This window comes from Bubalus bubalis, chromosome 9 (assembly GCF_019923935.1).
Source record: "Bubalus bubalis isolate 160015118507 breed Murrah chromosome 9, NDDB_SH_1, whole genome shotgun sequence".
Taxonomy (NCBI): domain Eukaryota; kingdom Metazoa; phylum Chordata; class Mammalia; order Artiodactyla; family Bovidae; genus Bubalus; species Bubalus bubalis.
In genome coordinates this window covers 67,104,994-67,117,777 of record NC_059165.1, presented here as the reverse complement: position 1 = coordinate 67,117,777, position 12,784 = coordinate 67,104,994, and the positions used below count along the sequence as shown (strand labels likewise).

General features: G+C 61.2%; 1 protein-coding gene and 1 long non-coding RNA gene across 2 annotated transcripts; one reads left to right on the top strand and one right to left on the bottom strand.

Moving 5' to 3' along the window:
• Positions 1–522: 522 nt before the first annotated feature.
• MEX3D (mex-3 RNA binding family member D) lies at positions 523–9,042 on the bottom strand. Its single transcript, XM_025292738.3, has 3 exons — positions 8,418–9,042; positions 1,435–2,790; positions 523–1,276 (listed from the first exon to the last, which is right to left on the bottom strand). Exons 1-3 carry the CDS (start codon positions 9,025–9,027, stop codon positions 1,230–1,232), a joined length of 2,013 nt encoding a protein of 670 aa, XP_025148523.1. The 5' UTR covers positions 9,028–9,042; the 3' UTR covers positions 523–1,229.
• A 322-nt stretch (positions 9,043–9,364) lies between these two features.
• Positions 9,365–11,553, top strand: LOC112586917. The gene is made up of 2 exons (XR_003111409.2): positions 9,365–9,467; positions 9,872–11,553. It is a non-coding gene; the product is annotated as an uncharacterized LOC112586917 (long non-coding RNA).
• The last annotated feature ends 1,231 nt before the right edge of the window (positions 11,554–12,784 follow it).

The following is a 12,784-nucleotide window of genomic DNA, read 5'->3' as shown; positions in this document are numbered from 1 at the left end:
TCCCTGAGTCCTTGCCTCTGGGCCAGTCCCAGTCCTGAAGAACCATGTCTGGCAGCCCCACACCCCAGAGTTCTCTGCTCCCAACTAGATGCCTGGGGGACAACACCTGAGGCTTATCACTCAGATGTTCCTTGGGCCCAGGAGACCTCAGGACCCCTCCTGGGAGGAAGACCTGCCCCTCCTCTATACAATGTCATCCTGCTGGGCATGGGAGTGCCACGGCAGCAGGCAGGTGCCCCAGGAAGCAACCAATATCACCACTCCCCCACATAGCTCACAGCTGTCCCCATGGTTGGTTGTCCCCTAGGATGTGGGGTCCTGAGGATAAGAGGACCTGGCTGGACCACCTCTCTGTAGAACCCAGGTAAGATGCCAACAGCATCTTGTAGAAAAGCCTAGAAGCGGGATATCCGGAGCCCTAATGCTTTGACCTGGAAGACTAGGTGGGTGGGGCTGGAACTGAGCCCCTACCCCAATCCCTCCCCCATGCCCACCCACCCCACACCAGGCCAAGGTCTCACATGTAGTAAAAAGACTTTATTAAGAAGGCTTTGAAGTCAAAAAATAAAACTCTTGATACAATTTTCTGAACCCTTAGGTCAGCTCAGCAAATATATAATCAGTAATTTAGCTGTGTAAGATTAAAGGTCCGTTACTTTATTTAAAATAAAATATATTTTAGTCTTAAAATTTATTCCATAAAGTACATATTTCCCTATAAATTCCCTACATATACACAAGAGGTAAAAAGTAAAAGTTTTTTTTTTTTTAAAAAAAACAACAACAAAAATTAAAAACTGTCAAAAGAAACCACAGCAGAAAGGGATTAATAATTAAAAAAAAGTTAGAAAGTTCCGGACGCCCCTCCCCCCCTCCCCCCCACCCCCCTCCGGCCTGCGTGCGGCTTACATACTACAGGGTAACCATATGATCCCCCCAAAGGGAGCCATCCTCCTCCTGGAAGTTTCTACAGAGGTTGGGACCATGGGAAAACAAACACTGTCAAATTGATATCCGCTACATACAAAAGAAGTACAACACAGAGTTGTAAAAATCGTGTTTTTTTTCTTCTTCTTAAAAAGATCACCTTGGGCTGGGGGCTGGGGGCTGGGGGGCGCTGGGGGCTGGAGGGCAGGGGATAGGGGGTAGGGAGTGACTTAAATAAAAAGTGCAAGCAGGCAAGCAGGCCTTTTCTCTCTGGTTTATTTTAACCTGTCGACTCAATACTGTCATTTGTTAAGAACTGAGGTGCCGCTTGGCCGCGTTGTCTCCACGCCTGGGACCGGAAGAGTTAAAGCTCGTCTGTAAACACTGGCCACCGCCCCGCCCGCTTCGTCCCCTCCAGGCCCTGTGCACCCACCCTGCGCCCACTGATGGCCCCGGGGGTGGGGGTGGGACCGCGGGCGCACCAGGGGCCCAGCTAGGAAAAGATATGAATGGCCTGGGTGGCGGGCGTGCGGCAGGCCGGGCACTCCGGCTCGCTCTTGCCGCAGATGCGGACGGCGCAGTCCATGCAGAAGAGGTTGTGGCCGCAGGGCACCAGCGCGGCCATCACCTCACCCTCAGCACACACTACGCACTCCCGCGCCAGGGCCGCAGGCGCTGGGGCCGCTGGGGGCTTACGGCCGCTCTCGGGGGCGCTGGAGTCCAGCGCCGAGCACGAGGAAGCCGAGGAGCTGCTGGGCAGCGAGGTGGCTGTGGAGAAGCTGGCGCTGCTTGAGAAGGACGTCAGGGAGCCCTGTGGGGGCCTCCAGGGCAGGGCGCCCACTGGGTCCGGTGTAGGCCGGCGGGCCAGCGGGAGCTCCAGGCCTAGGCCACCGGGCTCGGGCAGCGTGGGCGAGTGGCGTGGTGTGCCGGTCCCGCTGCTGCGTCGGGCACCCGGGGCTGGCGGGGCGGGGGCCCCATTGACCGCTGAGCAGCCACCGAAGGCCGGCAGCGGGGTGGCCCGCTCGAAAGGCGCCCAGATGGTGGCCGCGGTGGGCACGGTCAGGTCCAGCGCCAGGAAGTCGAAGCCAAAGTCGCAGTCCTCGGGGGCGGGTGGCCCCGTAGGGGCCCCAGGACCGTCCCCGCCGAAGGTGAAGCCCCCATTGCCAGAGGTGCCGTAGGGGCTGGCGGGGCCGGCGTCCGGTACCGGCACAGGCACCGGCGGCCCCCCACGACTGGCCGCGTAGAAGGACTCAGGACCTCCCGGAGCACCCAGCGCAGTGTCCCCACGGAGGCTGGCTGTGGGCGCTGGGGGCCGGCGGCCCGGGTTGGGGGCTTTAGCCCAGAGGCCCGCAGCCGCCCCGAGCAGGTCCAAGCAGACATCTGTGCCGTTGGAGTGGAAGTCGCTGTCAGGGCTGGCGTCGGTGAAGGCCCCCGTGCGCAGTGTGATATGGGCCTCTATCTCCTCGCGCGCCCGGTCCACGTTCTCGGGCATGCCCGTCACGGCAAACACCGGCTCCTTGTCGCGCCCAGGCGTCACGATGTATGTATGCGTCCGTTGCTGGATGCGCTTGATGGTGGCGCCCTTGGGCCCCACCACCAGCCCCACCACGCGGTAGGGCACGCGCACCTGAATTGTGGTCTGTCCGGGCAGGTTGGGTGGGCCCTGTGCGGTACCCGGCAGCCCGCCCGCCTTGCTCCGCGTGGCCCGGATCACGGAGAAGTGCTCGGCGGCCGACAGGATCTCACGCTTGGCCATCTCCACGTCCTCCTTGCGGCCGGTCACGATAAAGACCGGCTCCTCCCCTCGCACAGGAGTCTTGATGTACGTATTGGTCTTGGCTCGCAGAGCCTTTATCTTGCACCCTGGGGTGGGGGAGGGGGAGACATGGTGAGGGCGGGGACCCCTCCTCAGGACAGCCCCTCCAGGGCCGCAGCTGCATGGGACAGCTGGTGACCTGGGTGGGTGCCCCCACCTTCCAGCTGTAACATCAGACTGCCACTCTACATGTCCTTCCTCCTCTATAGAGACACTGGTCACTGGATTCAGGGCCACCCCAACCCATCATGACCACACTCTAACTACATCTGCCAAGACTCTTGCCCGGTAAGGTCACATTCTGACATTCCAGGTGGACATGGATTTGGGGGGACATCTTTCAACCTACAACAGGGCCTCTCTTTGCCTTTTTGACAATCCCCCCGCTATGCTGCTAGCAGGGGTTTGTAGGACCAGAGGGGACACTGAGGCCCAAGGATGGAGGGAGGGACACAGAGTGTCCCTGAGATTACAGTCATGTGAAGATGGGGCCCAGGGCTGGAGGGAGGTGGCCACAAGCCCCAGGACGCCAAAGCTCGTGAGCACCACTGGAAGCTTGGAGGCTGGGAAGACCCTCCACTGGAACCTCTGGAAGGAGCATGTCCCCCACCAACACCCCAATTTCAGATTCCCACCCTGCAGAACTGTGAGCATTCAGTTCTAGTTTCAAGCCATTCGGTCCACTGTACCAGACAGAGGACACTAACGCAGACTCTCTGACACCAACTCCCAGACTGCCTGGAGGGGAACCCGAGGCCTGGGTGGTGGGAACTTCTCATCACATGACCCTCCCCCAACAGCAGATCCTGTGCCCCAGGTCAAAACACCTCCACAGGCCCCCCAGTGGTCCCAGACACTGAGGGGAAGCTGGGGACATGCCTTGGGGGTTCATCACTGCTGCCCAGGTGACCCTGGGCCGCAGTCTGAGGGTTGACCCTGCAGAAAAGGGCCGGGACATCTGTTGAGGAGAGGGTCAGTCATGCAGGGTCCTTGACTTGGCACCTCACCCAGCATCTGGCAGCCCTCCCAGGGCTAAGGGGAAGCTACCTATGAGAAACCTAAATGCCAGGTGTGGTTTCACCAGGCCCCTGACACCCCACCCCCACCCCCACCCCCACCCCAGGGCCTTCTGAGACATTTTGAACTGGGGCCCAGGAGACTGGGAGTCCCCCCACCCTCTAAGCACTGGGAAGCCAGGAGGACACAGGAATACTGTTTCCCTGCGGCAGGCAGGCGGCTCTGAGTGGAGTTAACAGTGTGGCTAAGTTCTCAACAAGAAAAGATACAAAGTTAGCCAGCAAGCCTTCTGCACTGATGAAGTCAGAGTGATGGAGCCTGGGTCCCAGGCAGGCGCCCCTCACCCACAGCTGAATAAAAGCAGGGCAGGTGAGCAGGGGTCTGCCATCTCTCAGCCTCACCTCTTGGTCCCTGGCCATTTCCTCCATGCCCACCTGGGGTCCTCCCCTTGGTGGCTGCCGGGCCTTTCTGGCAACTCCAAAGGCCCCCTGACCTGTGGCTGCGTCCATGCCTGCCCTGGTCTCCTCCCTACTTGGCTGCTGGGAAGGGCCTCTCCTGCAGTCCCCTCGCACCTAACTTTCCCATCTGCAACTTTACTTTCATATCCTCTTCCTTCTTTGCATGACATCAGAGCCTGGCATGCCTTTCTCCAGGGAAGCCCACCCTGACTATACTGGGCCAGGCCCCAGTACACACTTCTCAGACCTTATGTCTAACTTTCTGAACTCTCTGAGACTGGGGGACTGTGATGTAAGGCTGGTGCACTGGGGATACTCTGGGTATCTGAGGGACCATTCCATGCCTCAATTTCCTCATCTGTCAAAAGAGAGCAGAAACAGACCCAGACTCACAGGTTTGGGGCAGGATCTGATGGGCCAGGGACTGGAACCTGCCCTCATGGGGGAGCCTCAAAGGGGGTGGAACCCTGCAGCTTCCTGTTCACGGGACCCCATCCTGCCCTGACCTGAGAGCAGCCTCGGGTGGAGCCCTCAGTGGCCAAACAGAACCCTGCTCACCACCCCCACTTCAACTGTGATAGCCACTGCACCCCCCACCACTAAGACCCCTAGAGGTGGCAGAGCCTGGGGGCATGGAACTGCACAAGACAGGAAACTGGGGCTCCAGGAGTGACCCTGGGGGCTACTGCCAATTGGTGGGTACAGCAGAAATGCAGATTCCTGGGCCCTGCCCCTACCAGGATTCCAACTCAGAGAACCGGGGAGGGTGGGTGATTTCCCCCGGCCCCAGCGGGCCCCATAGCTGCCGGACCTGCCCTCAGAGAGGCAGGGCCTCGGGTCCCCACAGGCAGCCTAGTTGCAGGCAGTCCTGCTTCCTGCTGCTCACATGAGCCTGGACCAGGATCCAGGCCACCCCTGCACTGAGTGCACTAGGCATTCAAGGAACCAGGCCCCAAGGGAGCTCATGCAGGTGACCACAGACCACACTTATCCAGGGAACCTCAAGGCCACATGGGGGAGCCAAGGGCACCACCCTGGGAAGAAGGCTGCGTGCTGGGGGAGCGCTCCTGGCTAAGCGGACAGTGGGGACAGCATTCCACAAGCAGGCGGGTGCTGGGACAACCCAGTGGGGTGCTGTCCCACAGCAAGGCTGAGTCACAGTCGGATGTCTGGGGACAAAGCTGGCTCCCGTGTGAAACAGGGACCCATTGTACAAGCAGGGAAGGCTGCGACCCCCAACCTGGGCCTGGGGATGGCTCTCTTCCTATGCTCCCCACTCTGGGTGGGTAGAGAAGAATTTCAAGGCATGGCCCCCCATCACCCTAGGATCATCCCACAGGGATGGGGCCACACACAGGCAGAGAACAGCAAGCAGAGGCCCCTCTCACTGAGGGACAATGAAGGGGACCCTAGGTGGCTGGCAGGTCACTTGTTCCTGACCGTGACCTAGTGTGCTGCAGGCCAGGCTTGGTGCTGAAGACCCAACCCCAACACCCCAGTCATGGCCACACTGCAAACTCTGGCAAGGGGAGCCAGGCAGGAGGGCACTGGGGTGGATGGGGGCGGGTCTCGGAAGGAACAGGGCCAAGGTCAATGGTAGCAGATGTGTGCCAGCCCTGCCCACTTCTGATGACGGGCTGGAGTGACACCCCCCCAACTGGTCCTTCTGAGTTTCCACTTTCTTGTTTGTGGAAAGGGGTCAGCTCCTGACACACCCAACCCTGGAGCCAGTTCTCTCCCAGCTCACCTTTTCTCCCCACAGTGCAAAAAGAGTCTGAGAGACTAGAGTGCAAATTCCGGCCCTACCAGCTGGCTCTGGCTGCACTTCCACCTCTGCCGCTTTACCCTCCTGGCCTGGAGGTGACAGGTCCTCTCTAGGGGATACCGTGGGGCAGGCTGAGGCCCCTACTCAGTGGGTCCTCTCAGTCCCTCAGGCCTCTCAGCCTCAGGGACCAGGGAGCACCACAGGGGTCACGGTCCCTACCCCTTGCCCAGAAGTTGCATAGACCTAGTGGGGGAGGAGACAGGCTCACGGAGCAGCATGGGGTTGTCCGGGAAAGGGAGAGCCCAGGTTTGTGGCTCTGGTTACCAGAGGAGGCTGGACAGATGCACACCCCCTCCATGAACTCCAGGGAAGGGGTGGCCTTGGACCAGGGGTCAGACAGAAGAGTAAGTTCAGGGCAGGCCACGACCCCTGCACTCGGGCCAGCAGAGCAGGAAAAAGGGACAGGCTCCATGTTCAGGGACCCACAGGGTAGACGGGGAGGGGTGGGGGTCTGTGACTGGAAGAAGGGCATAGTGTGTCTTCCAGGCTGTGCCTGAGAACTGGTGAGGGAAGATGGGAACCACAGATACTTCAAGAGTGGGGAGCAAGGGCTGCTGAAGCTGCTGACCTGTCCTGGCATGTGTGTTCCACCCCCTGAGGCCCTGCACCCGACTTATTACGGGGCGGCGACTGTGTGCTGGCCGGGACTGGGTGGAGAACCAGCATCTTGCTTGAGAATTTTCACAAAAACCTCCATTGAGGTGGTCTCCCCCAACCCCCGTCACAGAGAGGAACCACCCTAGATGTGGGGAGAGCTCTGGGGGTCCCTGCCTTGCTGCCTGCCATCAGTGGGAACCCAGGCGGACACCTGGTAAGCGGGTACCAGAGGCACAAGTAAGAGGGCGGAGCCTGACGACTCAGCCACCAGATGGCTCATATGAGACCAGGGCTCGGGGCCCTCTGCCTACTGCCCACACCCCCAGGTGCTGCCGCGTGCATCCACAGGGGGCTTGCCCTCATGCTCCACCATCCACCAGCCTAGTGACCTTGGGCGGCATCCCTGGCCTCAGTCTCCACATCTGCCCCCAACGGGCTTCTGGACACTTGGCGTGGGGCGGCTGTCTTCTTCCAGGTCCCAGTGCGGTTACCGGGGACAGGGCAGAGAGGGGACAGTGCTGGGAGGGGACAGGGCAGGGAGGGGAAGTGTTCAATTGGGGTCTCTTGGTGCTTGCCCATAGCCAAGGACCCCCTTATGGCAGTCCCCTGACCTAGCACCACACCTGGCCCTCCTTGTGTCCACATGAAGGGTGGACAAATGAATGACTGAATGTACCTGTGGCCGAGGCAGCAGGCTTGCTGGCCCCAAGGCCTCACCCACCCGGAACTAGTAGAGGGTGGTGTCAAGGTTTCCCTGTGGTCCTCTGCCCGTGGCAGTTAGGGTGACAGGTCATCTTGCAATTCAAGCCCCCCACACCTTTCTCTAGCTCCCGTGACCGAGGTCCCAGAGGCAGGGTCCTCCAGCCCCATCTCAAGCTCCGCCCAGGCCCCACCCCAAGTTCTAGAACCTGGCTGACCAACAGGGAGGCCGGAGCCCAGAGGTGTGGGCAAGAGAAAGTTGAGGCTGGTGGGCAAGCAGCTAACAGGGTGGGTGGGTGTGTGCTGGGCCGGGCACTGCCCACCACCTCCGGCCCGCCCGCCCCGCAGCTCCAGGGCCAATGAGCGGCCGCAGGCCTGATGTCACCCAGCCTGGCTCTCTAACAAAGAGAACAATGGGGCGGCTGCAAAGACCTCTGACAATGCCGCTTCGGGACCCCCACACCCTGGCCAGAGGAGGGCTGTCGGGCTGGATCCCCCCAAGTGGCTTTCACAGGGGGTCCTTGTGCACACCCCAGATCCCTGAAGGGGCTGACAGCGGGAGGGATATTCACTCACCCTGTCCTGCTCCCCCCCCCACCCCAGCAGGGTGCCCAGGCTGGCAAGTCTTAAGGTGTACCCTCTTTGTGCCACCAAATCTCTCTCCTGACCCTGCCAGAATGCCCTGGCCCCTAGCTCCCCTCACACGCGAGCGAACCGCCCCGGGCCATTTCTGGGTGTGGAGAGGGCACTGCCCGGCCCAACCTCCTTATCCCCGGGATGGAACCTCCGGGAGCCCAGGGCCCAGGCAGTGAGCTGCACGCAGGGCGCTCTCCAGGCTGGAGGCGCCCAGACAAAGGCGGCAGCGGGGCCGGAGCGCCGAGGGGAGGAGCGCGGGCCGCGCCCAACTTTCTCCCGCGGCCAGCGGCAGGACAAAGGCGCACAGGCGGCCACCGAGGCCCGAGCCCACGCGGGGCGTGGCCGGGGTCTGGTGTCCAGCCGTGGGCTGGGCTGGACGGACCCTCTGGGGGCAAGTCGCGCGGGAACCCCTGGGGCGGCGCCCCCGACGGCGGCCACTCACCCTGGCGACCCACGATCTCGGCGACGTGCTCGGAGCTGGGCACGGGCACGCACTCGGTCATGTTCACGCTCTTCTTGCGGCTGCCGATCACGCTCATCTGCTCTGCCAGCAGCGTCGGGGGGCCCAGCGCCGCGGGGTGGGGCGCGAAGCCTGCGAACACGTCGGGCGGCGACGGCCGAGGCGGCGGCGGGGGGCTCACGTCCGGCTCTAGCAGCGGCAGCGGGCCGGGGGCCACGGCCGCCCCGGGCGCCCCCGTCTCAGGCCCGTCGGGGGGCGCCGGCTCCGCCGCGGCCCCGCCGTCTGCGCCCCCAGTCGCTGCACCCGCTCCGTCTCCGCCGCCCGCGGTCGCCCCCTCCTCGTCCTGGTTGCCCGCGCCCCCCAGCCCCAGACCCGAGAGCTGGTCCAAGGCCAGGCGCAGCGCGGCGGCCGCGTCGTCGGGCTCGGGCGGCGGCCGGGCGGCGGGCGCGGCCTCATCGGCGCCCTCGGGCGGGGGCGGCGGCGGCGGCGGCGGCGGCGGGGGACCCGGGCTAGGGTCCCCGCAGACCGGCGCCCCGGGTCCGCTGCCGCGCGCGCCCCCGCCGCCGTCGGGCTGTCCGGTGGAGCTAGGCATGGCGGCGCTAGCGCTCGGGCCCGCGCTCCCGCCTCCCGGCCGCCGGCCGCCCCCGCCGCCGCCGCCGCCCGCGCCGCCGCCCTCCGCCTCTGGGAGCTCGGCCGCCGGCCGCCGGCATCCAGCAGCGGGGCGGGGCGGCGGCGGGGCTGCTCGGGCGCGGGCGGCGGCGGCGCGGCTCTGCTTGCTTCTCGGCGGCGGCGGCTAGTCGGCGGCGGCGGCGGCGGCGGCGCGGACGCTCCTTCCCTCCGCCCTCCCGCCGCCTCCCTCGGGCCGCCGGCCGCCCCGCCCCGGCCCCGCCCCCGTGACGCGGCCACCGCCAACAATGGGGCGCCGGGCAGGGCGCACGCGCGGGGCGGGCGGGGCGGTCACGTGGCGCGGACACCGCTGCCGCGGGCGCTCGGGCTGGCCGGGCACCCTGGCACGTGCGGCCGCGGCCGCAGGTAGGTACCCGCGGCGGCCCGAGCCCAGGGTGCGCGAGGGCGTCCGGCCCCAACCTCGCCTCTGCGCCGGGGTCCTGGGCTCCCCGCTCCGAGACCCCTAGCGCCCTGGCCGGGCTCTGTACTCAAGTCTCCTTCCTCTCCGCGGTCCCCGTGCACACCTGGCCTCTGGGCACCCCCGGGAGGTCACGGGCACCCACATCCCCTAAGTGGTGGTGTTTCAGGGCTTGGGCTGGTTTCCACAGGCCAGACCAGAGCCCTCGGACGTAAGCGTCGCTGGGTAAAATTCCCGAGAGCGGCCCCGCGTGCCCACGCCTAAAGCCATCCTGTCCTAGTGGCCTCCAGCGGCCCTTCGGGGCCTTCTTTTTGCCTTTGGGGCGAAAGAGCCTTCCGGTTTCCCTTTACAGGTAAATAGATGGGCTGGAAGGAGGATTGGCCCGCCGAGTCGCCAAGGGGACCTTGGCCGCAGTCCCTGGCTGGATGCCGCGGAACCTCAGGACAGTTGCATGTGCTCTTTGGGTGCGAGAGGGGACGGCCTGCCCCTTTGCCCAACACTGTCTCTTCCTTGGGTCTGCTGCCATCCTCACCGGACTTGGGTTCCTGCCCCGAATTCCGTGGAGTCCCTCAGCCATAGCTGCTCCCATGACTAGATGGTCCTTCACCTAGTCTCTTCTCTTCTGGACTCTTGTCTCTCCTGGCAGGTGCCCCCTGCCCTTGAAGCCCTCAGCTCCTTGCCTCCTCCTCATGCCTTTCCCGGCCCCAGGCTGCATTCCACCCAGTTTCTCTCTCAGGATCTGAGAGGAACTTTTTTCCTTTTCTGTGTTTGAATGCTCCCAAGTATTGATTACTTCATCCTGACTTATGTGTGTCCCCTCCCCGCTAGGACTGGGCTCCTGGAGGCAGGCACTGGAGCTACAGAACTGCTGGGCTCCCAGGAAGCATTCAGTGTGTGACCCTGGCACTCCCTCCCATGCCCCCTCTGTTCCAGCCACAGGCTTTGTCCTGTCTCCTCACCCAAAGTTCTGCTGGCTGTAGCTGGTGTTCAGAGCACAGGGGGACCTGCCCTGGCCCACCTGGCCAGCCTCAAGTCCCCCTGGGGGCACGGTGTGGGGAGGGGCCTTGGTGCCTGCTCATCCTTCCCCCTTCCTGGGACCCCACCCAGGGTGGCATGTTGGATGCTGAGAAAGGGGCTTGGGTGGGGAGAGGAGAGGCCAGGAATGGAGGAGACAGTGTTTGAGCTGGGGCAAAGAGTGGTATCCAGGCCCTTACTGGTAACAGATGGGGAACAGGCCAGAGTGTCTTGTCCTGGGTGCATCCCTGTGGGTGGTCATGCATGCACACACGTGTTCTTCAGACAAGCTCGGACTGGTGAGAGTTAACAGCACAGTAGCAGGAGTTCAACATCAGCAGGAACTCTCCCAGAAAGTCAACCAAAGAGACAAAAGGTGGGGGAAGAGAAAATAAAGGAAAGGAAAATGGATGGAAGTTGTCCAGGAAATAATGGGATAGTGGAGCCAGAGCCTCCAAACAGCTAGGACTCCACAACTTGTTCAGGGACTCAGGTGTCCTGGGACCACTAAGGGCTTTCAGGTCACATTCCAAAGGATCAGGAAGAAAGCCAAGCTTCCTAGGAAAAGTGATGGCTGACCCCAAGGTCCATATCAAGAGGGAGGAGAAATCAGGATGTTTCAGGCCGGCAGGTCATCACAGATTAGCTTAATATACTGCAGGATGCACTCCAGCAAAAAAAGGGAGTAAGTAAATGAAGAAACAGGTGCTGCGCTAGGAAGGTGAGTTATGTGGGGCTGGATGATCATCTGAGGGGTTTGACTGAGGCCACTGAGGGTGTGAGGGGAACCGATCATCAGAAGCAGACTATGATTTTAAAAGAAGGCTGTCAGGCAAGAAATGGACAAGAATGGAGAGAGAAGGCGGAATGGCGACTGTGGGGCCTTGATTTCAACATGCAGTTGGAGACACCTGAACAATGACCTGCTGTATGTACATGTGGATTTGTTCACGATGGCCCTGTGGTGATGTGATTTAAAAGTCCTTTTAATAAAAAATAAAAGTCCTTTTAGAACTGCAAACCACCAATCTCTTTAGTGATTTTCATGCTCAAGTATTTAGGGGCAGGGGGTGGTGTCTCCTTCGAAATATACCAGAAATAAGATGAAGGGAGGGATGGACAGAAAGGTGGATGGGGGTTGGGAGAAGCTACAGATGAAATGGCAGTCCTGGACCCCTGGGCAGGGTACTCCCCTTGGCACTGTGGACATTTGTGGCTGGGTCTTTCTTGATGGCTCAGAGGTAAAGAATCCCACCTGCCAATGCAGGAGATGTGGGTTCTATCTGTGGGTGGGGAAGATATCCTGGAGGAGATAGCAACCCACTCCATTATTTTTGCCTGGGAAATTGCATGGACAGAGCATCCTGGGGGGCTACAGTCTATGGGGTCGCAAAGAGTTGAACATGACTGAACTAACCAACAACATCCTCAGGGAATGGGGGGGCCGCTGTGGGGTATGGAGTGGCATTCCTGGCCCTACCCACTTTATGCCTGGAGTCACCTCTCCTCTACTCCCTGGAGTAGTTTTCTGTGGCACCATCTGTCCAGCCTCCACCCCTGAATCGCAGGGTGTTCATCTCCCTGTGTAGCTATGTCCTGATTTTTTATAAGGGCACCAGGCATTGGGTTCAGGGTCACTACTGTGTGACCTCATCTTAATAGTGATGTCTGCAAAGATCCTATTTCCGCACAAGGTCCTGCTCACAGATTTAGGGAACCAGCTATCTGGGTGCCCCTCAGCCTGGTCAAGTTGACCCCTAAAATTAACATCATGGCGTGGTTAAGTCTGGCTTCTCACTGACCAGCGTGTTCTCAGGGCCCGTCCACACCCATGGTAGCAAGTGTCAGAGCTTCTCTGCTTTTTGTGGCCAAGTGACGCTCCTGTGTCTGGAGGAGCTGGATTTTTGTATTCACCAGTGGATAGACACTTTGGCCATCATTTTTTAAAAAAAATTTTTTATGGCCATGCTGGCTTTTCATTGCTGCAAAGGCTTTTCTCTAGTTGCAGAGTGGAGTATGGGCTCCAGAACACGCCAGCATCAGTTCTGACACAGGAGCTTAGTTGCTGGGACATGCGGCATCTTCCTGGATCAGGGATCAAACCCATGTCTCATGCATTGGCAGAGGAATTCTTTACCACGAGCGATCAGGAAAGCCCTGGCAGTCACTTTTTGAGAAGCCTCACCTGATCTTATACAGTGGGTGTCATCCCCTGATCCCTCCAACCCCACCGAGGATCAGCATCCTTGTT